This window comes from Archocentrus centrarchus, chromosome 22, assembly GCF_007364275.1.
Source record: "Archocentrus centrarchus isolate MPI-CPG fArcCen1 chromosome 22, fArcCen1, whole genome shotgun sequence".
In the NCBI taxonomy this organism is placed as follows: domain Eukaryota; kingdom Metazoa; phylum Chordata; class Actinopteri; order Cichliformes; family Cichlidae; genus Archocentrus; species Archocentrus centrarchus.
This window is the reverse complement of record NC_044367.1, coordinates 19942309-19969501: the sequence shown is the minus strand read 5'-3', so window position 1 is coordinate 19969501 and position 27193 is coordinate 19942309. Positions and strand designations below refer to the sequence as shown.

The following is a 27193-nucleotide window of genomic DNA, read 5'->3' as shown; positions in this document are numbered from 1 at the left end:
GTCTTGTCTTTTAATAAACCTTTTTGGAGTTGATTACTGAAATAAGTTTTCCTCAGTTTGTGTCTTTTATTTGATCTGCAGATGAGCCAGCTATTTTGGAGACACAGGACTTAGATCACCAGGACATGTTCATGGGAAGAGGCCAAGACCCTGACACCGTCTCTCTGGCCTCAGTCACAGCTGTCACCACCAATGTGTCCAATAAGAGGCAAGCATAGTTCTGTAGTGCATATAAATTTTTTTGCATCTGTCTGAAGATTTGCATGGTTTTCTCACTCCACATTACCATGCAGGTCAAAACCAGACATCAAGATGGAGCCTAGCTCTGGAAGACCAGTAGATTATCAGGTAAGGGAAAGTCATTATTGAGTTTGTTGATGTTCTTATACTTGATGCAGTGTTATTTGTACATTAGCAGACAATCAACTGATTATTTAATTCCAGATCAGTGTAACAGTGATCGAAGCCAGACAGCTGGTGGGACTAAACATGGATCCAATGGTCTGTGTGGAGATAGGAGATGATAAAAAGTACACCTCAATGAAAGAATCAACCAACTGCCCATATTACAACGAAGTGAGTCTTTTATTACAGCATATTTATTAATCTATGTTTAATAAAAGGGCAACTGTGCATCATTTTCATCACAAACTTTTTTTTGCATCTCCAGTATTTTGTGTTCGACTTCCACGTCCCTCCGGATGTTATGTTTGACAAAATCCTGAAAGTGTCTGTGAGTCGTTTCTTTCCTTCTATAGTTAAACCTAAAAGTCACTGATAGCAGTTCTTTTTTCCCATGACAGAAGTGTACTAAATGCTGCCATGTTTATTTCCCTGAACGAACCTACAGGTAATCCACTCCAAAAATCTTCTGCGTAGTGGGACGCTGGTTGGAAGTTTTAAAATAGATGTCGGCACAATCTACTCTCAGCCCGGTAAAGAATCAGTGAAAATCAGATTTTTTTAAAAATGTCACTACATTAATGATACAAACATATTAATAAATATGTCATTTTTGACTTCTAGATCATCAGTTTTACCACAAATGGGCTCTCTTGTCTGACCCTGATGACATCACTGCTGGGTGTAAAGGCTACGTTAAATGTGATGTTGCAGTTGTGGCTAAAGGGGACACTATAAAAACTCCACACAAGTCAAATGAATCTGAAGAAGATGACATAGAGGGGTAAACAAAGCACTAATTATTATGAGAGCCACATTTTTTATTTGAAACTACTGAAGAAAACATACGGACCCTCTCTTGCAGGAATCTCTTATTGCCCGAGGGGGTGCCTGCAGAGAGGCAGTGGGCTCGTTATTACCTGAAGATCTACAGAGCTGAGGGACTCCCCAGGATGAACACCAGCATCATGGCCAATGTGAAAAAGGCATTCATAGGAGAAAATAAGGACCTAGTTGATCCTTATGTCCAAGTACAATTTGCTGGGCAGAAGGTGAGGACTAACAAAGATGCCACATGTTCACTGCTCTATGTACCTTTTTTTAGTCAGCCAGCTCAAAACATCAGTCCTACTGACATATCATATGGTTATAATGTATGATCACTACAGGGGAAAACATCAGTTCAAAAGAGCTGCTATGAGCCTATCTGGAATGAGCAAATTATTTTCACTGAGATGTTTCCACCACTCTGCAACCGTATGAAAATTCAAATCCGCGACTCAGATAAAGTGAATGATGTTGCGATAGGAACACACTTCTTAGACCTGCGCAGGATTGCTAACGATGGAGACAAAGGTGACGCATCTTGAATTCTTTAAAGAAATGTCTCTCTGCAAAATTCTTTATCTGTAAATCATCCTCTCCACAGATTAACTTTACTGCTTTTGATTTGGGATAAGTTTAGTTTTAGTAAACAATGTGTTTTTTTTCTGTTACACATTTAGAAATTATTAGATTAAAATCCTTTTTTTTCCTCGTTATTTTTCAGGCTTCCTTCCTACTCTGGGACCTGCTTGGGTGAACATGTATGGCTCCACTCGTACCTACACCCTGATGGACGAGTACCAGGAGTTAAACGATGGACTTGGAGAGGGTGTGTCCTTCAGAGCCCGACTGCTCATCAGCATTGGCATGGAGCTCCTGGACACCTCCTCACCTGAGATTACCAGCTCCACAGAGGTGCAGGTGGAGGGAATACCCAAAATCTCAGAGGTGGGTGCCTGCCTGGATGAGCAGCCATGCAGATGATGCCAAGTGTTTCTCCTGCTGACAGGTTATGGTCCTGCAGTTACTGTGAATAATAAATAGTCTTAATTTAGCCTACATGGACCATTTTTTTTTAAAATAGCCGTTCGTGTTAATTTGACTTCTTTTTGTTGTTAGACAATATATAAGTTCTGCTCATATTTAACTAAGCAGAGTGGTACCCCTCATAACATGTGAAAAATTATAGCGTTTTGAAAATTTAAAAAAAAATGTACACCACCTTCGTATGAGTGCTCATATTGAGATATTCAAACTTGTTCATTTTATTGTTTTTACAGACTGCTGCTGGAAAGGTTGAGGAATTTTTCCTGTTTGGGTCTTTCCTGGAGGCCACAATGATTGACAGGAAGATTGGTGATAAACCCATAAACTTTGAGGTCACCATAGGTATTTTCCATTAACTCATTGTCAGCCTTAGGTTTTAGCACTTTTTTTTTTTTTTTAAACCACAGCAGCTTTTATTAACAGTGGAGAGTGACAGGAAATTGGGAGGAGGGACACGGGGGAGGACATGTAGGAAATGGCGATAGGCTGGAACTCAAGCCTGCACCACCCGTGCCTCTATGAGGCATATGTATGCGGTCGCCTGCTCAACCTCTGAGCCACCCTGGTGCCCTATTTTAGCCCTTTTTTGAGGAATAAACATGCCTAATGCTAAAATGGCCTTGATGACACATTTTTACAGAGTTTCATCATTTTTTTTTATTAGAATGATAGTTTTGTTGCTGTAGTTTAATTTGAAGAAAACAAATACATACAGTTATTATTGATATACAGTAAGTGCAGCACCTGTTATGGTTTAACTGTTAACATCATTGTTGTTGCCAGGTTACTATGGAAATGAAATTGATGGAGCTGTCAATCCAAAACCAAAGGGGAAGAAGGGTGATGGAGACGAAGAGGAAACTGAACTGATCCACAACTCCAGTGAGGAGGAGATGGACGATGATGGAGATTTGGCGTCAGTGGCAACCACCCCACCCATGAAACCTGTCATCACTGACCGGTCAGAGCAATAATATCATCATACATTTCCAAAGTGATAATCTTTACTACTAAATTTGTTTTAAAAGACTGTAAAAATGGTTTATATGTATTAGAGATACCATAATAGATATGCTCTCATTTTAATCCACAGAAACTATTTCCATCTGCCATATTTTGAGAGGAAGCCATGTATTTACATTAAGAGTTGGTGGCAAGATCAGAGGAGGAGGCTGTACAATGCCAACATTATAGACAACATTGCTGATAACCTGGCAAGTCATATGTTTTACTTAAAGCCAAGTTGGTGTAAGTCAACACACAAACAATTTAAATCATTATCATCATGTTGCTTTTACAGGAGGATGGACTTAATGATGTACAAGAGATCATCAAAACAGAGAAGGCCTATCCTGAGCGCCGGCTTAGAGGCGTTCTTGAGGAACTCAGCCAAGGATGCAGGTCTGTAGTTACAAACTTCAGCTGTACATTAACTGTACTTAACAATTACAAGCATTTGCACTGACCAAGCCTTAAATCTTTCAGTCAGTTTATTTCGTTGGCAAACAAGGACCAGAATCAGTCAGGCAGAACCAAACTTGACAAGGAGAGACTGAAGCTGTGCTTGTCTGAAGTGGTATGTCAACTCAAAAGAGTAATGTTTATTTTTTCCACCAGCTGATTATATTTGTACTGTGCTAACTGCTGAATTTCTTTCCGGTTTCAGGAGGCCATTGGTCAGCAAGCTAAAAGCATGAGGTCACAGGTGAAAAAAAGCACAGTGAGAGATAAGCTCAAGCTGGCTCAGAACTTCCTGTCGAAGCTGCGCTTTCTGGCTGAAGAAGTGAGATCTGCAATAATCATCTTCATTTATGAATGATCTTTTTTGGTGCATTTGTATGTACTATAGTGGTTGTTTCAATAACATGTTTAATATGAGGTCTCATTCTTATTGCAGCCTCAACACAGCGTTCCTGATGTTTTCATATGGATGATAAGTAATGCAAAGCGTATCGCTTATGCACGTGTCCCTTCCAAGGACATCCTTTATTCCAGCATAGATGAGGAGAAGGGAAAGGACTGTGGGAAAGTCAAAACAATCTTTCTCAGGGTGAGTACATAATGTATTCCGATAAAAACTTCTGGTCCATAATTAAACTTGTCATTATTTGTATTCATGTTGTGCTGGAGTAACTAAAGTGTTTTGCATTTTTCTCATATAAAGATCCCTGGAAAAAAAGGCTTTGGGCCTGCTGGATGGACAGTGCAGTCCAAGATAGAGATTTATCTGTGGCTGGGTCTGAGCAGGCAGCGCAAAGACTACCTGAGTGGCTTACCCAATGGATTTGAGGAAAATAAGTTGTCCAGAGGACCTGGTTTGCCAGCCTCACCACCCATCAGCCTCACCTACATGAGTAAGACAATTTTGCAGCTCGCACACTTTTTACACAGGCTTTCCCAATACAATAGATATCTACCATTGATAGTATGGTTAAAGGGGCCAATTATGCCCATTTACAGCTACTACATTAGCTTTGCGTGAGTCACAGTTCAAAATGATTCTTTACTGTATACTGGACCTCAGTTCATCTACTTTCTGAAAAAAAGCTGTTTTCGTTCCTCTTTTTATGGCCTCCCCCACTTTAAGCCAGTGGTGGGGGTGAGGTTGGGGCAACTTTCTTCTGATTGGCTGCAGGTGGGTGGGTCTGCTGTGCTCACAGCATAGACTCTATTTAAAAGATGAGGATAGGCCACTATACTGTCACCCACTGGTTAGTGAGCTGATGTTATGAAGCCTTGGATTGAGCATTTGTATCTTGGTGTAGTGGAACTGGTCTTCATGAGCGACTAAGAAATCTGAGAGACATTACCTGCACATTCAATAGAAACTCATCAATCATAAAGTTTTATTTAGGGTGGCTTTTGCTGTCTTTCTGGAGATTAATGAGGATGAACAATCATACTTACATTTGAAGCCACTGGGGCACCTCCTGCTGGCCATTAGAAAGAACGCAAGTTTAATGCTCTTCCACTTGGTTTCCCTCCGATCTTTTTTACAGTCTATGGCTCACAGCCGGAGCTGTGTGTCTGAGATGACATATGAAGATAGCCATTTATAGTAACATTATAGAGAAGCAAGAGTGAAAAAACTAAACAAAAACAAAACATCCTTATGCATTTTCTGACCTCATTATTTAAAATTTTAGCCATCTTTAAAATGATGGAAATGAATAAGGAAAAAAATTAATTAAACGCATAAGTCCCTTACAAATATGGTGTCTGTCATCCAAACAAAACAAAACAAAACAAAAACTATACTATAAATCCTTAAAAAAAATCTCTAAATGCTCAGTACATGTAATATAAAGTTCCTAATTCACATATGAGAATTTTCATCTCTGCAGTGAAACAAATCTTCCAGCTCAGGGTCCACATGTACCAGGCCCGCAGCCTGTTTGCTGCTGACAGCACAGGTCTGTCCGATCCATTTGCAAGAGTTTTCTTCTCATCACAAAGCCAAGTCACTGAGGTGGGCATGCTCAAAAAGCTTTTCACCAGATCACCTGTCAGCATAGAATTTTATTTACTTGAGATCAAACCAGACATGGCTCTCCTTAAAGGTTTTATTTTCTTGCAGGTGCTGGCTGAGACCCTCTGCCCCACATGGGACCAGTTGCTGGTTTTTGAGAATGTGGAGTTGTTTGGGGAGGCCAGTGAACTGAGAGATGACCCTCCTATTATTGTCATTGAACTCTATGATCAAGACACAGTGGTAAGGGTTGGCCTCTCTGTTTTCTTTCGTATTAATGGGAGCAAAACTTCAACAGCAGTCTGTCTTTGTGTCTTTCATTTGAAATGTATGGCTAACCATGTCACCCCAAGTGACTAAAACCAGCATGTGGTATATTCCCTCGATATTTTTTATTTTTTATGATAACATTTTACATGTGAAGTGGTTGGGTTAATTTCACTGAGTTTTTCTTTGTGTCCATAGCAACCTGACATGAATTATATCTGAAAGTATGTGTTTGCTGACTGTCAATTTCATATTTGCTCCTGACAAAAACACCATTGTTTTGGATGACCCTTTGGATAAGTAGAGTGTGGATTGGCTTGATGTACTGTAGCAGCACTGTTATGTGTGCAGAGTAGATTCCTTTGAAAGGCATGCAAGAGGAATAAGATATGTCCACGAGGACTTGATGGACCATCGCGATTAACTTATCCCTGTTGCATTCCTTTAAGTGAAACTTGTGCTTTTGTATGTGACCAGCAGGATTTTTGACTTTTTATAACCACTAACTGCAAGAAAGATTTAGTTGCTTTTTTGTTTTAGAAACCCTGGTTAAGTATTCATTGATCTTTGTGAGTCTACATAAATATATCTGTTTTGCAGTTCACTGGTTATTTTAGGGATCTTGTGTTTGTTTATTTTGTCTTTTATCTTCAGTGCTTTTAATCTAGAAACATGTGCACCTTGAGCCATGTTTCTTCCTGCTAAAGGGACTAATTACTTCATAATCAGCTATCTAATTACTTTTTAGTACACTCATTGTAATATAAACTCTAATATGGTAGGCCAAAAAGAGCTTTTTTTTTTAAACATTCAGACCAGACATAATTTTTTACTGTGTCCTGTCCTTTGCTTTCAGGGTAAAGCTGACTTCATGGGCAGAACCTTTGCCAAACCTGTGGTCAAAATGGCTGATGAGCACTACGGTCCCCCACGTTTCCCTCCCCAACTGGAGTACTATCAGATCTACCGTGGGAACTGCACCGCTGGAGAAATGCTGGCAGCCTTTGAGCTGCTGCAGGTTAGTTTGTGAAAGTATAGACACCAACCACCTGTGAGCTTATTCTTCATTCACTGCGTTTGTTTCATAATTTTTTGCATCATCTGTTAGATTGGCCCCAATGGAAAAGCTGACCTTCCCCCCATAGATGGTCCTACAGATATGGACCGTGGCCCCATCCTCCCAGTACCACTGGGGATCAGACCGGTGCTTAGCAAGTACAGGATTGAGGTAAAAAACAACTTCAGAACAACTTTGACATCAGCTGTCAATTGAATAAAATGCATTTCAAGAAAGTAAAACACCTGTAAAATCAGCTAACCTTTCTTTTTTTTTTTTTTTTTTTTTTAGGTTTTGTTCTGGGGCTTGAGGGACCTGAAGAGGGTGAATCTCGCCCAGGTGGACCGGCCTCGTGTGGACATTGAATGTGCTGGAAAGGGAGTTCAGTCTTCCCTCATCTCCAACTACAGGAAAAACCCTAACTTCAGCACTCTTGTCAAGTGGTTTGAAGTGGTACTGTTGATATATGGTTTTCCATCACTATATTTATGTTCAAGCATGGAAAAGAATCATGGGGTGTCACCCACCCACTAACTCTGAATTTTGTGTGTCAGGACTTGCCTGAGAATGAGTTGCTTCACCCGCCGCTGAACATCCGAGTGGTGGACTGTAGAGCTTTTGGTCGGTACACTTTGGTCGGCTCTAACGCTGTCACCACCCTGCGGAGGTTCATCTACAGGGGAGCTGACAAGCAGGCCAACAACTGGTCCACCACAGGTATCAAATCAATTGAAAAACAGAGCATGTGTTTGCCCCATACAGTGAATAGCACAATCATGTTATTTATTTATTTTGTCTTTTAGAGGAAATTATTGTTGTCAGCATGGAGTCTGAGTCTTCTTTTAAGAAAGTGGAAACTGTGGTCAAACTTGACTGTGTAAGTGTGACTTTTTTAAAATTTGATTAAATCTCCATGGATGTGCCAGTGTAAAAATAAATAGACATAATGGTTATTATAATTAATGCACACAGCTATTGGCTAACATAATTTGAAAATTACTAAGCTAAAAAAGACAAAGTAAACAATGGCAGATGAAATACTGGCTAATCTGTATTTGTATAAGAAAATGTTGTTGCTTAGTTTTACATTTCACATTCTGGTGCTCCTCTGTAGGGCTCCGATGCTGTGGTCAAAGTTGAGGTAAGCAGAGACCTGTGTTTGATTGTAAGATTTCATATTGCCTCAAGATGTCTCCAGGCTTCAGTGACAAGATCTGTATTACTCATATAAAAAGGATGATGACAAGGATGGAAAAGGGAAGAAGAAGAAGAGGAAGAAGGGGGACGAGATCGAGGAGGAGGAACTTGACGAGAGCATGCTGGACTGGTGGTCCAAATATTTTGCCTCCATTGAAACTTTGACAGAGGTAACAAGCCTTTTGACTAATTATATAATTGAATAAAGCTGAACATGGTAAAAAGAAATATTCATTCAATGTTACAAAGTATGGTGATGCAGTACTAAGAAAAAGTCTTGAGCTGTACCTCATTTTTTAAATATTTTGCTTAAAAAACTATCTACATCAGATGAACAATATATGATTGCCGTATTTCTATTTTTCATGTTTCAATAAATTCCTTTCTTAGCAAAATAGCAAACAGATTTTTGCACAGCACTGTAGATTACATTTTTCTTCAAGACTTAGTCACACTGGATCTTAACTTTGATGTCTTAGGTAAAATAGGAGGTCATATTTTGGTCTTGATATATACAGTTATGAAATAGACCTTTTCTCTTTCAGTCACTCAGGGCTCAAGAGGCAGCTCTCTCAGACTCAGAGGACAAAGATGACATGGACGTTGCAGGTGGTGGAGGTAAAACTCAATGAGACCTCAAATTATGTTGGTTTGGGGTTTTTTTCTCATCAGTTTTAAAGTTCGCTCATTATGGCTCCATGTGTCTTTGTGTCAGTGTTTAACAGTGTTTTTGTGTGTTTCAGTAAAATCTGTGAAAATCAGATAGAAAAACATCTATATTGACTATCCTTGATTATCTACACTTCTAACTTCTTTCTTACAGTTAGAACTCAGAGAGCCATGATACTGGTGTTTATGTCTGATTAGGTTTTATTTGATATTTTAAATCCATGCATGTTTATCCTTTATGAGCTCACTAACTCTGTTGTTTTGTTCTACAGTACAATAGTGAGTCTCATAGCCTTCATAGCCGAAGAATGCCTCCATGTAAACGCTGACATGAATCCAAATTTCCATTCGTAGGACAATCGTTTTTTTTTCCTCTCCCATAAATGCATATTTGCCATATGCTGGCCATGAAAGTTGTCAATGACAAGACAGTGAATAAAAACACAAAGATGATGGAATATGACACGCAATACAGAATCAGCTATTACCTACAACTTAAAAAAAAAAAAGCAAAACCAAGCATTCCCACTGAACCCTGTGCTTCAGTAGTTCAATGTCATGCTTGTTTTGTACAGTAAATGCTAGTTTTGGCAACTTTCATGGGGAATTCATGTCTCGAGTCCTCTGCTCCTGTTCCTCCTCTTCAATCTGTCCTCACTGCTAACCTGTACTCAGACATCAAACCTGATGACTCTCCTATGAAAGGCACAAAGAAAGGAAAAGGAAAGAAGGAAAAGAAGAAGCCAGCAGTTGATCCTTATGAGAAGAAAAAGCCAAAGCTGGATGAGCTGAAGGTATTGGGCAGCTGAAAGCAGTTCATGTTCTACAGCCACATACAGTCATATCACACAGCCACATTCTTAGAAAAATGTCATTCCAAGCCTAATTTATGTGCTCATATATATATATATATATTTAGGGCCCGAGCACGAACTGTGCGAAGGCCCTATTGTAATTGCTTCGTTTATTATTAGGGCCCGAGCACGAACTGTGCGAAGGCCCTATTGTAATTGCTTCGTTTATTATTATTATTTTTATTATTCAGGCAAATGAATTGGCTTTTTGGGGGCTTTATCATATTCAAAAACTCATGAAACTTTGCACATGCGTCACACCTGGTGAAAATTTAAGTATTTTAATGGGCTCGGGCAAGGGCGCGCCCAAATGGCTCGCTAGCGCCCCCTAAACTGGAGCCCCACCGCTGTGTTTCACGTACATGAATGCAACTTCATACACATGTATATCATGTCCAGGCGCACAAAAAATCCTCTTGGAGCCATGCCCTAAACCCAACAGGAAGTCCGCTATTTTGAATTAATTATGCAAATTTGGCGATTTGCAGCCCTCACACTTTCTCTAATAACTCAGAGGTTTTAGATGTTATCATCTTCATATTTGGTTTGTCTAACCTAAACCCCCAGGGGAATCTAAATCTCGAAAATGGTGAGTTTTTGCCAAGGGGGAGGGGTCCTTATGCCCCTTTGAACTTTGATCATTCGCCATGAAATTTTGATTGCCTCTCATTCATACCTACATGATCCAATGTGCATCAAACTTCTCCAGTAGGATGAGGGTGCCCCCCTGAACACATACATATGACAATATTTAATATCAGTCGCAGCGCCACCTAGTGGGAACAGGAAATGTCATATTTTACACTTGGAGGTCCAGCTCCAAGGTGGTTTAGCAGAACCATCTCAAATTTCACCTGGAAAGCCTTAAGAAGTTGGACTTACTGTGTTTTCAAAACTGTGACTTTTTGACAAAAGGGCGTGACCCTTATGGGACGGCAAAGTTCGATGATTCGCCATGAACACAAAAATGGCTGTAACTCAAAGCCAACTTGCCCAATCTGGCTCAAACTTCAGTGGTGTGATAAGCATGCTGCCCTGAACACATTCATATGCATAAAGTCCATAAACGTTAGAGCGCCGCCTAGTGGCAGCTCGGAATATCTTAAAATAGCATGTTTTTTGAGTAGCCCCGGAGCTACGTTTTATCTACATGTATGAAAATGTAGAGGCTCGTGTAGCATACTAAGACGTACAAAAAAGTCTCTTGGACCCATACCCCAAACCCTACAGGAAGTCGGCCATCTTCAATTGAAGGTGTCAATTTTTGCGATTTCCACGCCTGCTATTTGAACGAACTCGTCCTAGGGCATTTCACCCACTGACACCAAATTGGCTCCAGATCATCTACACAAGTAGCCCATCAAATATTGTGGAAATCTTTACAAAATATTAAACGGCCTTGTCACACCAGGCCATTAAATTTGGCCTTTGTTTTTCTCCCTCACCACCAAAATTGTTTGTGCACTTGTTCGCACATGCTTTGTCTGATCAGGCTGAAAATTTAATCACTCATGTACACACCCAGGCTGAATCCATAACTACAGATTCAAGACTGTAGGCGCAATAGCGCCCCCTACAGAAGCAAATGAAAATTTGTATGACCGTCCACAGAATTAGTTTTGCTCTGAAATACATGAAATATCTTTCACCATTCCTTACAAAATCCTCATCTATTTGATAAGCCTCCTGCCCTGAACACATTGATATGCATAAAGTCCATAAACGTTAGAGCGCCCCCTACTGGCAGCTTTAAATATCATAATATACCATGTTTTTTAGCTAGCCCCTGAGTTACATTTTATCTACAGCTCTGAAATTTTGCACACTCATGTAACATCCTAAGACATACAAAAAAGTCTCTTGGAGCCATACTCCAAACGCTACAGGAAGTCCAGCATCTTCAATTGAAAGTGTCAATTTTTGCCATTTTCAGGCCTGCTATTTGAATGAACTCCTCCTAGGGCATTTCACCCAGTGAGACCAAATTGGCTCCACATCATCTAGACAAACAGCCCATCAAAAAAGTCAATCAGACCCATGCCCTATTTTGCATGCTGGAGCCGTGCCCACACCCCCAAATATTCCATTGCGTCTATGCCGAGAGCAAAAGATACCTTTTCCTATAAAAGAATTCAACTTTCTAGAGACCCATCACGATCACAAAACCTCCGAGTGCGGCACGGGTCGACGAGCGCCACAGGTCGACGCGCGCGGAGTGCGAGGGCCCGATATCACCGCTTGCGGTTTTAATTAGGGCCCGAGCACGAACTGTGCGAAGGCCCTATTGTAATTGCTTCGTTTATTATTATTATTTTTTTTTTTTTTTTTTTTTTTATTCAGGCAAATGAATTGGCTTTTTGGGGGCTTTATCATATTCAAAAACTCATGAAACTTTGCACATGCATCACACCTGGTGAAAATTTAAGTATTTTAATGGGCTCGGGCAAGGGCGCGCCCAAATGGCTCGCTAGCGCCCCCTAAACTGGAGCCCCACCGCTGTGTTTCACGTACATGAATGAAACTTCATACACATGTATATCATGTCCAGGCGCACAAAAAATCCTCTTGGAGCCATGCCCTAAACCCAACAGGAAGTCCGCCATTTTGAATTAATTATGCAAATTTGGCGATTTGCAGCCCTCACACTTTTTCTAATAACTCAGAGGTTTTAGACGTTATCATCTTCATATTTGGTTTGTCTAACCTACACCCCCAGGGGAATCTAAATCTCGAAAATGGTGAGTTTTTGCCAAGGGGGAGGGGTCCTTATGCCCCTTTGAACTTTGATCATTCGCCATGAAATTTTGATTGCCTCTCATTCATACCTACATGATCCAATGTGCATCAAACTTCTCCAGTAGGATGAGGGTGCCCCCCTGAACACATACATATGACAATATTTAATATCAGTCGCAGCGCCACCTAGTGGGAACAGGAAATGTCATATTTTACACTTGGAGGTCCAGCTCCAAGGTGGTTTAGCAGAACCATCTCAAATTTCACCTGGAAAGCCTTAAGAACTTGGACTTACTGTGTTTTCAAAACTGTGAGTTTTTGACAAAAGGGCGTGACCCTTATGGGACGGCAAAGTTCGATGATTCGCCATGAACACAAAAATGGCTGTAACTCAAAGCCAACTTGCCCAATCTGGCTCAAACTTCAGTGGTGTGATAAGCATGCTGCCCTGAACACACTCATATGCATAAAGTCCATAAACGTTAGAGCGCCGCCTAGTGGCAGCTCGGAATATCTTAAAATAGCAAGTTTTTTGAGTAGCCCCGGAGCTACGTTTTATCTACATGTATGAAAATGTACATGCTCATGTAACATCCTAAGACGTACAAAAAAGTCTCTTGGACCCATACCCTAAACCCTACAGGAAGTCGGCCATCTTCAATTGAAGGTGTCAATTTTTGCGATTTCCACGCCTGCTATTTGAACGAACTTGTCCTAGGGCATTTCACCCAGTGACACCAAATTGGCTCCAGATCATCTACACAAGTAGCCCATCAAAAGTTATTCAGGGTTTTGTAGATTATTGAACGGTGTTGCCATGGCAACCCTCTGAATTTGGACTTTTTTCAATTTCAAATTCACAGAGATTCTAAACATCAGCCCCTGGGCTGTGCTTTCTCTGTGTATCTGAAAATGTGCCTGCTGCTGTAAGATGCTAACATCTACAAAAGTCTCTTGGACCGATAGCCGAAACCCAACAGGAAGTCAGCCACGTTCACTTTAAAGTGTCATTTTTGCAGCATTTTTCGCCTTTTTCGGGCCTTTTTGCCTCAACTCCTCCTAGGGCATTTGACCCAGTGAGACCAAAATGGCTCCAGATCATCCACACAAGTAGCCCATCAAAAGATATTCATGGTTTTGTAGAATATTGAACGGTGTTGCCGTAGCAACCCTCTGAATTTGGACTTTTTTTCCATTTCCGGCCCAGATAGGTTCTAAACATCAGCCCCAGGGCAGTGCTTGGTCTGTGTACCTGAAATCGTGCATGCTGAAGTAACATCCTAAGACGTACAAAAAAGTCTCTTGGACCGATAGCCGAAATCCAACAGGAAGCCTGACATGTTCTAATTAAGGTGTCATTTTTGCAGCATTTTTCACATTTTTCAGCCCTGCTATTTGAATCATCTTCTACTACAGCTTTTCATCCAGTCACACCAAAATGGCTCCAGATCATCTACACAAGTAGCCCATCAAAAGATATTCATGGTTTTGTAGAATATTGAACGGTGTTGCCGTAGCAACCCTCTAAATGTGGGATTTTACTCATATACCACAGTGCACCAAATTGTTACATCTCTGACATACATTGTCCGATCTGCCTCAAACTTCACAGGCTTAATGGGAGGGTAAGGGAGACTGGACACACCCCTCTATCAGCTTTGTTTCACACTCATAACGCCACCTAGTGGCAAAAGGAAATCAGTAGGACACTGATACTCATCATCCTATGGTCATTACAGTTTCATTGATGGCTGCAGGCATTACATAGAGCATTGTGACATATTAATTAGTGGGCACTCACCGACGCCACCTACTGGAAGCGGGACACGATCGACGCGAAGTACGGCTAGCCTGCTGAGCTGTCAGCAGCCGGGTGAGCCAGCTACTCTCTCGTCTGCGAGAACCTCCGAGCGCGGTTCGGCTGGAGCGTGCCACGGGTCGACGCGCGGCTTGGCTGGAGCGCGCCAGGGGTCGACGCGCGCCGGGTGCGAGGGCCCGCTCATCGCCGCTTGCGGCTTTAATTAGGGCCCGAGCACGAACTGTGCGAAGGCCCTATTGTAATTGCTTCGTTTATTATTATTATTTTTTTTTTTTTTTTTTTTTTTTTTATTATTCAGGCAAATGAATTGGCTTTTTGGGGGCTTTATCATATTCAAAAACTCATGAAACTTTGCACATGCGTCACACCTGGTGAAAATTTAAGTATTTTAATGGGCTCGGGCAAGGGCGCGCCCAAATGGCTCGCTAGCGCCCCCTAAACTGGAGCCCCACCGCTGTGTTTCACGTACATGAATGAAACTTCATACACATGTATATCATGTCCAGGCGCACAAAAAATCCTCTTGGAGCCATGCCCTAAACCCAACAGGAAGTCAGCCATTTTGAATTAATTATGCAAATTTGGCGATTTGCAGCCCTCACACTTTTTCTAATAACTCAGAGGTTTTAGACGTTATCATCTTCATATTTGGTTTGTCTAACCTACACCCCCAGGGGAATCTAAATCTCGAAAATGGTGAGTTTTTGCCAAGGGGGAGGGGTCCTTATGCCCCTTTGAACTTTGATCATTCACCATGAAATTTTGATTGCCTCTCATTCATACCTACATGATCCAATGTGCATCAAACTTCTCCAGTAGGATGAGGGTGCCCCCCTGAACACATACATATGACAATATTTAATATCAGTCGCAGCGCCACCTAGTGGGAACAGGAAATGTCATATTTTACACTTGGAGGTCCAGCTCCAAGGTGGTTTAGCAGAACCATCTCAAATTTCACCTGGAAAGCCTTAAGAAGTTCGACTTACTGTGTTTTCAAAACTGTGACTTTTTGACAAAAGGGCGTGACCCTTATGGGACGGCAAAGTTCGATGATTCGCCATGAACACAAAAATGGCTGTAACTCCAAGCCAACTTGCCCAATCTGGCTCAAACTTCTGTGGTGTGATAAGCATGCTGCCCTGAACACACTCATATGCATAAAGTCCATAAACGGTAGAGCGCCGCCTAGTGGCAGCTCCGAATATCTTAAAATAGCATGTTTTTTGAGTAGCCCCGGAGCTACGTTTTATCTACATGTATGAAAATGTACAGGCTCATGTAACATCCTAAGACGTACAAAAAAGTCTCTTGGACCCATACCCCAAACCCTACAGGAAGTCGGCCATCTTCAATTGAAGGTGTCAATTTTTGCGATTTCCACGCCTGCTATTTGAACGAACTTGTCCTAGGGCATTTGACCCAGTGAGACCAAATTTGCTCCACATCATCTAGACAAGGAGCCCATCAAATATTGTGGAAATCTTTACAAAATATTAAATGGCCTTATCACACCAGGCCATTGAAGTTGGCCTTCGTTTTTCTCCCTCACCACCAAAATTGTTTGTGCACTTGTTCGCACATGCTTTGTCTGATCAGGCTGAAAATTTAATCACTCATGTACACACCCAGGCTGAATCCATAACTACAGATTCAAGACTGTAGGCGCAATAGCGCCCCCTACAGAAGCAAATGAAAATTTGTATGACCGTCCACAGAATTAGTTTTGCTCTGAAATACATGAAATATCTTTCACCATTCCTTACAAAATCCTCATCTATTTGATAAGCCTCCTGCCCTGAACACATTGATATGCATAAAGTCCATAAACGTTAGAGCGCCCCCTACTGGCAGCTTTAAATATCATAATATACCATGTTTTTTAGCTAGCCCCTGAGTTACATTTTATCTACAGCTCTGAAATTTTGCACACTCATGTAACATCCTAAGACATACAAAAAAGTCTCTTGGAGCCATACTCCAAACCCTACAGGAAGTCCAGCATCTTCAATTGAAAGTGTCAATTTTTGCCATTTTCAGGCCTGCTATTTGAATGAACTCCTCCTAGGGCATTTCACCCAGTGAGACCAAATTGGCTCCACATCATCTAGACAAACAGCCCATCAAAAAAGTCAATCAGACCCATGCCCTATTTTGCATGCTGGAGCCGTGACCACACCCCCAAATATTCCATTGCGTCTATGCCGAGAGCAAAAGATACCTTTTCCTATAAAAGAATTCAACTTTCTAGAGACCCATCACGATCACAAAACCTCCGAGTGCGGCACGGGTCGACGAGCGCCACAGGTCGACGCGCGCGGAGTGCGAGGGCCCGATATCACCGCTTGCGGTTTTAATTATTATTATTTTTTTTTTTTTTTTTTTTTTTTTTTTTTATTATTCAGGCAAATGAATTGGCTTTTTGGGGGCTTTATCATATTCAAAAACTCATGAAACTTGGCACATGCGTCACACCGGGTGAAAATTTAAGTATTTTAATGGGCTCGGGCAAGGGCGCGCCCAAATGGCTCGCTAGCGCCCCCTAAACTGGAGCCCCACCGCTGTGTTTCACGTACATGAATGAAACTTCATACACATATATATCATGTCCAGGCGCACAAAAAATCCTCTTGGAGCCATGCCCTAAACCCAACAGGAAGTCCGCCATTTTGAATTAATTATGCAAATTTGGCGATTTGCAGCCCTCACACTTTTTCTAATAACTCAGAGGTTTTAGACGTTATCATCTTCATATTTGGTTTGTCTAACCTACACCCCCAGGGGAATCTAAATCTCGAAAATGGTGAGTTTTCGCCAAGGGGGAGGGGTCCTTATGCCCCTTTGAACTTTGATCATTCGCCATGAAATTTTGATTGCCTCTCATTCATACCTACATGATCCAATGTGCATCAAACTTCTCCAGTAGGATAAGGGTGCCCCCCTGAATACATACATATGACAATATTTAATATCAGTCGCAGCGCCACCTAGTGGGAACAGGAAATGTCATATTTTACACTTGGAGGTCCAGCTCCAAGGTGGTTTAGCAGAACCATCTCAAATTTCACCTGGAAAGCCTTAAGAACTTGGACTTACTGTGTTTTCAAAACTGTGAGTTTTTGACAAAAGGGCGTGACCCTTATGGGACGGCAAAGTTCGATGATTCGCCATGAACACAAAAATGGCTGTAACTCAAAGCCAACTTGCCCAATCTGGCTCAAACTTCAGTGGTGTGAGAAGCATGCTGCCCTGAACACACTCATATGCATAAAGTCCATAAACGTTAGAGCGCCGCCTAGTGGCAGCTCGGAATATCTTAAAATAGCATGTTTTTTGAGTAGCCCCGGAGCTACGTTTTATCTACATGTATGAAAATATACAGGCTCATGTAACATCCTAAGACGTACAAAAAAGTCTCTTGGACCCATACCCCAAACCCTACAGGAAGTCGGCCATCTTCAATTGAAGGTGTCAATTTTTGCGATTTCCACGCCTGCTATTTGAACGAACTCGTCCTAGGGCATTTCACCCACTGACACCAAATTGGCTCCAGATCATCTACACAAGTAGCCCATCAAATATTGTGGAAATCTTTAAAAAATATTAAACGGCCTTGTCACACCAGGCCATTAAATTTGGCCTTTGTTTTTCTCCCTCACCACCAAAATTGTTTGTGCACTTGTTCGCACATGCTTTGTCTGATCAGGCTGAAAATTTAATCACTCATGTACACACCCAGGCTGAATCCATAACTACAGATTCAAGACTGTAGGCGCAATAGCGCCCCCTACAGAAGCAAATGAAAATTTGTATGACCGTCCACAGAATTAGTTTTGCTCTGAAATACATGAAATATCTTTCACCATTCCTTACAAAATCCTCATCTATTTGATAAGCCTCCTGCCCTGAACACATTGATATGCATAAAGTCCATAAACGTTAGAGCGCCCCCTACTGGCAGCTTTAAATATCATAATATACCATGTTTTTTAGCTAGCCCCTGAGTTACATTTTATCTACAGCTCTGAAATTTTGCACACTCATGTAACATCCTAAGACATACAAAAAAGTCTCTTGCAGCCATACTCCAAACCCTACAGGAAGTCCAGCATCTTCAATTGAAAGTGTCAATTTTTGCCATTTTCAGGCCTGCTATTTGAATGAACTCCTCCTAGGGCATTTCACCCAGTGAGACCAAATTGGCTCCACATCATCTAGACAAACAGCCCATCAAAAAAGTCAATCAGACCCATGCCCTATTTTGCATGCTGGAGCCGTGACCACACCCCCAAATATTCCATTGCGTCTATGCCGAGAGCAAAAGATACCTTTTCCTATAAAAGAATTCAACTTTCTAGAGACCCATCACGATCACAAAACCTCCGAGTGCGGCACGGGTCGACGAGCGCCACAGGTCGACGCGCGCGGAGTGCGAGGGCCCGATATCACCGCTTGCGGTTTTAATTTTTTTTTGTTTTGTTTTTTTTTTATTTTTTTAGGTGTATCCTAAGGAACTGGAGAGTGAGTTCGATAACTTTGAGGACTGGCTGCACAGTTTTAACCTGTACAGGGGAAAGGCTGGTGATGATGATGATCAAAATGTGACCGATGAAGACAGGATTGTTGGAAAATTCAAAGTAAGAAATAGAAATTGCCTCTTATTTTTCAGTGAAAGTAAAACTCAACGCTCTTTAGCCATGTTTTAGCTAACATAAAACAGAGAAAATGGAATGTTTGTGTTGCCTAATAATAATTCTTAGGTAATATTAACGGTATTGTTTCTTCTGAGTACCATTTCATTTGTTTTGCTGTGTCAATTTAGGGTTCACTGTGCATGTACAAAGTGTCAGATGATATGCCAAGAGACATGAACCATGACTCCAACATGGGAATGTTTCATAACATTCCTAGCAATGATCCCATCAACGTCCTTGTCAGGATCTATGTCATCAGGGTAAGCTATCTGCTCTGCATGTAAACGTTTATTTAGATAACCAAGAGATCAGATTCTACAGGGATATTTATTGTTAGAGATGCACTGATTGCAGTTTTCTTGGCCAATTCCAATTTCCTTTTTTTTTTTTTTTTTAAAGTGTGGCCTTCTTTCTGAGACCTATAATTGACAGCAGAAACAAAAATTTTATTCTCATAATAAAAGAAATTATTAGACTTTCGTCCAAACTGCAGTAAGTTACAGGATCTCCTCCTCCTCAAAAAACTCAAAATAAAGTGCTGTGCTACTAAAAAAAGAGGTACAGATACTTACATTATATAACAGGATATCGACCCTCATCCCCTTTTCCCTCTTTCCATAATTTTCCTCGTAACTGTTTTAACTCCTTTGAATGCTCATACCGAGGCTCAGAGCAAGGCTGCAAGTTTGTGGTTGGCTCTGACTGAGAATGCTGGAAATCGGCCAGTTCCTTTCCTTGGTTGGTCAATCAGTGCATCTCTGTTTACTGTGATTATTAACGTCACACTTAAATTTTTACAATTCTTTGGCAGGCGTCTGATCTGCATCCAGCAGACATAAATGGTAAAGCCGACCCCTACATCGCAATCAAACTGGGAAAAACTGAGATAAAAGACAAAGAGAACTACATCTCAAAACAGCTGAACCCACTGTTCGGCAAGTAAGTGAAAGGCTGCAGGTGACATTTCAGAGCATAGTAGTTGTTTTTACAGTTTTTTGTATACTTTTAATTTAAATGAAATGAAATTTGACTGAAAGCAAATATAAAAAAACCCTATCTCTTATCAGATCTTTTGATGTGGAGGCCACATTCCCAATGGATTCCACATTAACAGTGTCAATTTATGACTGGGACCTGGTGGGAACCGATGATCTCATTGGAGAAACCAAAATTGACCTTGAGAACCGCTTCTACAGCAAACACAGAGCCACGTGTGGTGTTGCGCGTGCCTATGCCATGTAAGAATCACAGTCTGTTTAAGTCGCATTAGCCAACATGATAACAAAATTAGCATAAAGGGTTCTTTCATTTGTTCATTTTTATAGATGCACGTCCTTAAAGGGAAAATTAACCACAAATTCAGTCAAACAAAAGGGTGTGGCTCACAGAAACCATTAATATTTATATCCCGTTAGTCTGTGACTAGGCTCTTCACAGGTAGCCAGAAGAGAACAGTTCCTACATAAAACTGCTCACAGTAAAATTTGGAGTTCGTATTGTTTGTCATATATCTATTCATGCTTTTCTGTAGCCATGGTTACAATGTGTGGCGTGACCCGATGAAACCCACCCACATCCTGACTAAGCTGTGTAAGGATGGCAAACTGGACGGGCCTCACTATGGCCCCGGAGGAAGAGTGAAGGTGGAGAACCGTGTCTTCATGGCACCAACTGAGATAGAGGATGAAAATGGTATTTTTTGACTTTTTGTTTCTCCCATTTCATTAATGTAATAACGTACTAAGGAAAAGTAATATTACTATAAAGGAAACACTTTCCCTAATACTTATGTGTTTGCTTGAGAGGTTGGTAGTGCACGATTTCATCCTGGTACTGCTGAAAAACTGGCTCTGGAGCAGTCCGATAAATTCTTGTGCGGTTAAAAGAAAAATGCAATTTTGTTTGATCAAGTGTTAGTTAGTTTTGTTTTTTTTAAATAAACACACTTTTGTGATGATGTTTGTGAGGTCTGAAGAAGCAGACAGATGAACACCTTGCCCTGACTGTGCTGAACCACTGGGAAGAAATTCCACGAGCCGGCTGCAAACTCGTCCCAGAACACGTTGAGACCAGACCGCTGCTCCACCCTGATAAACCAGGAATTGAGCAAGTGTGTGAATGTATTAATGTGCAATAAATTTTAGTAAAACAGATATATATATCTTCTATAGATTATTTGCATATTGAAAAGCAAAGCTCTTTTTTGTCTTGTACTGTATTTAGGGAAGAATTGAGATGTGGGTGGATATGTTCCCTAAGGATATGACAGCACCTGGCCCTGCTCTGGACATTTCACCAAGGAAACCAAAGAAGTATGGTTTCAGCAGTCATCGTGCACCTTTAACACACAGTATAATGATAAAAACCATGAGAGTTTATTTGAATAAACTATACAGTTCAATTTGGAGTTTTTACCAGTCATTATTGACCAGGGAGTGGACACTGTTTTGTGTGTGTACAGGTTTGAACTGAGGGTCATTGTTTGGAACACAGATGAAGTCGTTCTAGAGGATGACGACATCTTCACTGGCGAGAAATCAAGTGATATATTTGTGCGAGGGTAATAATGTGCTTGATTTTTTGCTTGCTTGAGCAAAAAAAAGCAAATGCACAATACAGAAAGACACACACACACACACACACACACAAATAAAATCTTGGACTGATCTACAAATCCATTCTCCCTCTTCTCTTACAGTTGGTTGAAAGGGCAGCAGGAGGACAAACAGGACACCGATGTCCACTACCACTCCATCACTGGGGAGGGAAACTTCAACTGGCGCTTCGTCTACCCATTCGACTACCTCATGGCTGAGGAGAAGATTGTCATCTCAAAAAAAGAGTCCATGTTTGCCTGGGATGAGACTGAGTACAAGATCCCCGCTCGTCTTAACCTGCAAGTGTGGGATGCTGACCATTTCTCGGCAGATGATTTCCTGGGTACTGTCAAAAAAAGTTCCAAAAATCACTATTCATGGGAGTTTCTTTGTCAAATACCACCAGCACAGCACGCAACATGAATGCAGCATTTGAAATTCAGGCTTAGTGACATTAAGGACAGTTCAGTCTTCCCACTAATTTAACATTTACTCTAATAAAAAAATGTCTTCACAGGTGCAGTTGAGCTGGATTTGAACCGTTTCCCACGTGGCGCAAAGACTGCCAAGCAGTGCACCATTGAGATGGTGACAAAGGAGGCAGAAATGCCCATGGTCTCCATCTTCAAACAGAAGAGGATCAAAGGCTGGTGGCCCTTTGTGGCCAGGAATGAAGAAGATGAGTTTGAACTTACGGTGGGTCACGGCAAAGAGCCACATGAAATGTTGACTGCATGACTAAGTGCTGTAATGTACTTATTCATGTAATGTAACCGACACAGCACGCTCACAGTGTTACCATATAATATTTACCATATCCACCATCTTTTCTGGGGACCAGAATTTATAAATAGAAACGGTCTAATAGTTGTCGAGATTCTTAATTTGGACATTTGACAGAAATTGCTGTTCTTGATTGAATGATTTAAAAGTAATTACCTCAAGTTGAAATCTGTCTTGCTCACACAGTGGTATTATTTAACAAGTTGTGATACTTTACGTTATAATCTTTAACGTGAATCCGCATGACTGAGACTGTTTTGTCTTTGCAGGGAAAAGTGGAAGCAGAGCTGCACCTTCTGACAGGAGAGGAAGCAGAGAAAAGCCCAGTTGGTGAAGGACGAAATGAGCCAGAGCCACTGGAGAAACCCAAGTATGATTTCCTGTCACTGTCTATGCTTTTCTTTTGATCTCATGGTTTCAGCCACATAAACCAATATATTCTTTAGCTTCTACATAAACCCCTCCTATAAACAGAAGTGGTCACATACTAAATGTTGTGTCCATGTACACATACTCTACCTGCACAAACACATTTAGGTTTAAATGTTGACAGTCCAAGCAAACATCATTCAACAGAATAAAAAAAAGAAAGAAATAAAAACAGTTTAAAGAGAACATCACAGATGTAATGGCAAATTACTAACTGAATTGTTAAATAGCTTATAAAAAACACCTCTTAAACAATCATAAAAAGCATGCAAGAAAAGCACTAAACAATTTCATGAAGTGAAGAAAGACATTTGAAGGAATTTACTTCTGTCAAGCTCTGGACTTAAACCTAGGATCTTCTTTCTTTACATGGTAAGTTGCTGTTTCTTATGTCGATTTCTACAGTAACTAGTATCGTTTTTTTCACATCCTCCTTCCTCCTTTATGGTTGTTTCAGTGATTCCATTTACTTTCACAGCATTCATTCAAATTTGTAATACTGAACATGCACATTTCTCTCCTTCCAGCCATCCAAACACCAGCCTTCTGTGCTTCCTCACTCCCTATAAGGCCATAAAACACTTGGTCTGCACCCAGTAGAAGTGGCTGGTCATCAAGATTGTCACTGGTCTTCTGCTGCTAGCTATACTGGCTCTTTTCCTCCACAGCATGCCTGATTACATAGTCAAGAAAAAGCTGGCAGCTTAAGATGTTCTGCACATGGTTCCAGCAGACTAATCACATAACTTCTGACTTTCTGTCCTCCAAACTTTCCGTGCACTCGTTCTGTTCAGTCAATACTTTTAAAACTAAATAAAAGCAGTGAAGCAATAAACTTAAATATAACAAGAAAACAACATGCACTAAGAATGGATTTAGAAAAGCATATTCTTATTAAAAAATACATTATTAAACTAACTGTTGTATGTCCATGCTACAGTATTTTATCATACTGTTGATAAACTGAAATAGTTAACCACATTCAGAAAAGCCAGGGGAAAAAATAAGTGTGTTATATGTTGTTTATATGCTTATAATTGGTCATTTAAGCCTACGTTGTCAGGTGGTTGCTAGGTATGTGTAAATCAACTTTTGTGGATTTAAATGTTATTGTCACAAAATTAAATGGAGGGCAAAAAGCAGGTTGTTCAACCTACAGCAGTTGCTGATGCACATTTTACCCTGAGGAAAGTGCAAAGAAAAAGTTTGCTTCGTGCAAAATCATGAAGGCAGAAGGATTGTAAAAAGGAAATGCCCCAAAACTCATGAAACTAAAAGTATGATTTTAAAATGGGAGAAATATGGCCACAGAGGAGCAGGTGGGTGTCCCACTCATCAGTGTTTCTATTGTTCAGGTGGAAATAAGAGAAAAGAAAACCTCAACCAACAACAGCAAGCACAAGTTTTGAACCTAATCACGATATATCATGATATGATATTATCACAATACTTAAGTCACGATACGATACAACATTATTGTTATTATAAATGTTTTGACGTATGGTGTGTACTGCAATTATGATTTACCACCTTTTTTTTTTTCAAAACAACGCAAGTTAATGCAACCCTTTCTGCTGTATTAAAAGTTTTCTCAGATTTACTCTTCACTTCTGTGTAGATCCTGGGTACAGCTGTGCCCACGAAAAAAAAGAACAGGCAATGTCACATATCTGGGTTCCAGGTATTGTTACATGTTACATACCTTTTGTTGCATGTCGATCATGCAACAAATGTCTTAATTTTCCACAACATTGTGTGGGCACAGGTCTTTGCACAAAAAGGAGGCGATGCATGGTGTTATTTTCTTAGCTTGCTCTGAACTGAGAGGTAGCTTTGTCAAGCTGAGAGTGTCCAGAGTTGTTTGCTTGGCTGGCTTTTTTGGTTGAGCCAGTTTAACATTAGCTTTGCTATCCCTGGCTAGTATTATCTCAGTATGCTGGTGGATTAGATGAGCCCTCATGTTCATACTGTGCTTGACAGTTGACATGAGGCGTTAATGCTGATATGTTGTGTTTAGTTTTTACCAAATGTGGCGCTCTGCATTATGGTCAAACATCTCCATTTTGGTTTTGTCTGTCTGAAGGACATTGTTCCAGAAGTCTTGTGGTTTGTTCAGATCTAACTTTGCAGACCTAAGCCGTGCTGCCATGCTCTTTTTTTTTTTTTTTTTTTTTTTTAGAGAGAGAGAAGAGGTTTTCTCCTGGACACCGTTACAAACAAGTATTTTTACTGTCAAAAGATTTAGGATTTACTGCTAATTTACATGCTAAATCTTATGACCTGTAGAATCTGAGATGTAGCTCTCGGATTTTTTTGCAGGTTCTCTGTGCACTTGTGGCATTGTGTTAACAAGCAACTAAATACACCAGACTGGCAAACTGCCAAAATTATTCTGGGATAGAGGTGCTCACACTTGCTGATAATCAGTTAATCAGGTGCATTTGTTTGGCATCACCTGACTGCTACTTAATTCTTAATTCCTATAGAAGTAGTTATGATGTGCTTAGTTTTTCATAGGACTGTAAATATGCTGGCTGTATATAAAATGAATACAAATTTGCCCTTGGGTTATGGAGTTCATGCTTTTTTTGCTGTATTCAGCAACAGCACTGATTTTAATATATTACTGCCATTAGGAATCAGCTATTTGTGCTTTTTTTATATGAAGGTGCTGTGTACAACATTTTATTGACCCAGTTAAACCAGTGATTACCTGCACTGTATGAGTTACATTTAGTAACTCATACAGGTCATTTAGTTTTTGACACTGACTTATGGAGATAGTCTGGAATTTCAGGGCTCCAGCACTTGGCTCTAAAATGTTTCTTCTTTGTGCCACCTCTGCACTAATATGAATAGTGCAGAGGTAAGTAGGTCTTACCTCTGCATGTTACATTATGCGGGAATTTCAAGTAATCAGTTATTTTGTTTATTTGTGGGCCATAATGGCTTTGGCTTCTTTAACATCTTTTTACATCTCTGTACTCCACCAGCCGTCCAGATGTTGCCCTCCTCTGGTTCCTGATCCCCTTCAAAGCGGCGAAACACCTGATTTGTGACCAGTACAGGTGGCTGACCATCAAGATTGTCACTGCTCTTCTCCTGCTGGCCATCTTTGCTCTTTTCATCTACAATATGCCTGGATACATGGTGAAGAAGATGCTGGGAGCCTAAAAGAAACAGCTGAAGTTTTTACCTTCCCAAAGACTGTGTGTTCAGTGATGACTTGTTTTCTGTTGTGAATGTTTTTCAAGTTTACAATATCATAAATTAACCGCTGCATTGTTAAAAGAGCGCTATCACAATCATACTTATCATACTTATTGAGTGTGTTTGCTATTGTTTATTAATGTGTACAAATCACAGTGTTGTTTTTTTTTTGCTGTTACAAATTTGCAGTTGTCCTTGTTTCTTGAAATAGTGTTTTCTGTATTTCCTGTGCTCTCCTGTGCTTGTTTTTAAAATAAGTGACCATTAGTCACCTTCATAAGTTGCACTGCTTTAAAAGTGAGTATGTTGTGTTTGAATTCAGTTTTTTTTTTTTTTGCTTTGGTGTCTATGTATGATATTTTAAATTTGTGAATAAACAGAGCTCTGGACAATCTGTTTGTCAGGTGGCTGTATCTCTGTATAAATGCCTTTCTTTGTGTTGTATCAGTGAGTTTGCTTATTTATTAGAAAAGTGAGTGTGTGCCGTATTGTTTTGTCATCAATGATCATGGGGCTCGAATACGTTTTTTTCCTAATCTATGCATTTCATCTGATAAAATCTAATAAAAGTACTTATTTCTCTTGTCCTTCAAAGTGGTGACACCCTCTAGAGGCTCAGACAGAAAATTGGTTTGTCAGTTATTATTATTATTTTGTGTCATTTGCCTAAAACAGTGTTTATAACTCTGTACTCCACCAGCCGTCCAGATGTTGCCCTCCTCTGGTTCCTCATCCCTCTGAAAGCTGTGAAACACCTGGTTTGTGACCAGTACAGGTGGCTGACCATCAAGATTGTCACTGCTCTCCTGGTGCTTGCCATCTTGGCACTTTTCCTGTACAACACGCCAGGATACATGGTGAAGAAGATGCTGGGAGTTTAAAAGAAACAGCTGAAGCTTGGCTGTTCTTACACTGCAAATAAATCATTTCACTTGTGCTTTTGAAAGAGTTTTTTTTTTTTGCCATTTGACAAAACCCAATATAAAGTTGTAGATTACAAGCATATATGACTCCAGTTTGCAAAAGATTATTCTCATATTATATAATCTAATCTATTACTGCAAAAAGTTATTGTTTCACAGTGATGGCTAGGTTCATTTTGCTGAAATGATTATCATTAGTATTATTGTTGTGATTG

The 27193-nt window shown here is 40.4% G+C and overlaps 1 protein-coding gene across 2 annotated transcripts; it reads left to right on the top strand.

Annotated features, from left to right (window-relative positions):
* The first annotated feature begins 89 nt into the window (after nucleotides 1-89).
* LOC115772333 (otoferlin) lies at nucleotides 90-26336 on the top strand. 2 transcript variants are annotated; one of them, XM_030718512.1, is made up of 40 exons: nucleotides 90-208; nucleotides 294-348; nucleotides 445-576; nucleotides 671-733; nucleotides 851-935; nucleotides 1027-1186; nucleotides 1268-1454; nucleotides 1572-1758; nucleotides 1952-2175; nucleotides 2508-2616; nucleotides 3058-3235; nucleotides 3368-3488; nucleotides 3575-3675; nucleotides 3760-3850; nucleotides 3941-4057; nucleotides 4172-4324; nucleotides 4439-4628; nucleotides 5619-5743; nucleotides 5852-5986; nucleotides 6867-7028; nucleotides 7119-7238; nucleotides 7359-7520; nucleotides 7622-7784; nucleotides 7871-7944; nucleotides 8182-8232; nucleotides 8315-8434; nucleotides 8810-8882; nucleotides 9609-9727; nucleotides 18842-18979; nucleotides 19165-19296; nucleotides 19848-19975; nucleotides 20104-20274; nucleotides 20568-20728; nucleotides 21004-21146; nucleotides 21260-21348; nucleotides 21498-21596; nucleotides 21735-21976; nucleotides 22151-22329; nucleotides 22686-22786; nucleotides 25839-26019. In XM_030718512.1, the coding sequence occupies exons 1-40, from the start codon at nucleotides 126-128 to the stop codon at nucleotides 26017-26019; spliced, it is 5304 nt and encodes a 1767-aa protein (XP_030574372.1). In that variant the 5' UTR covers nucleotides 90-125. The 2 variants fall into 2 exon arrangements, with proteins under 2 accessions (XP_030574372.1, XP_030574373.1); XM_030718513.1 differs by lacking the exon at nucleotides 90-208 and having other exon boundaries at nucleotides 317-348; nucleotides 8182-8208; nucleotides 8303-8434; nucleotides 25839-26336.
* The last annotated feature ends 857 nt before the right edge of the window (nucleotides 26337-27193 follow it).

Excerpts from the sequence above, each read along its gene's own strand:
- LOC115772333 (XM_030718512.1), top strand. The coding sequence starts at position 126 with ATGTTCATGGGAAGAGGCCAAGACCCTGACACCGTCTCTCTGGCCTCA. Across the intron at positions 209-293 it reads ACCAATGTGTCCAATAAGAG|GTCAAAACCAGACATCAAGA; the intron begins GCAAGCATAGTT and ends ATTACCATGCAG. Across the intron at positions 4,325-4,438 it reads TCAAAACAATCTTTCTCAGG|ATCCCTGGAAAAAAAGGCTT; the intron begins GTGAGTACATAA and ends TCTCATATAAAG.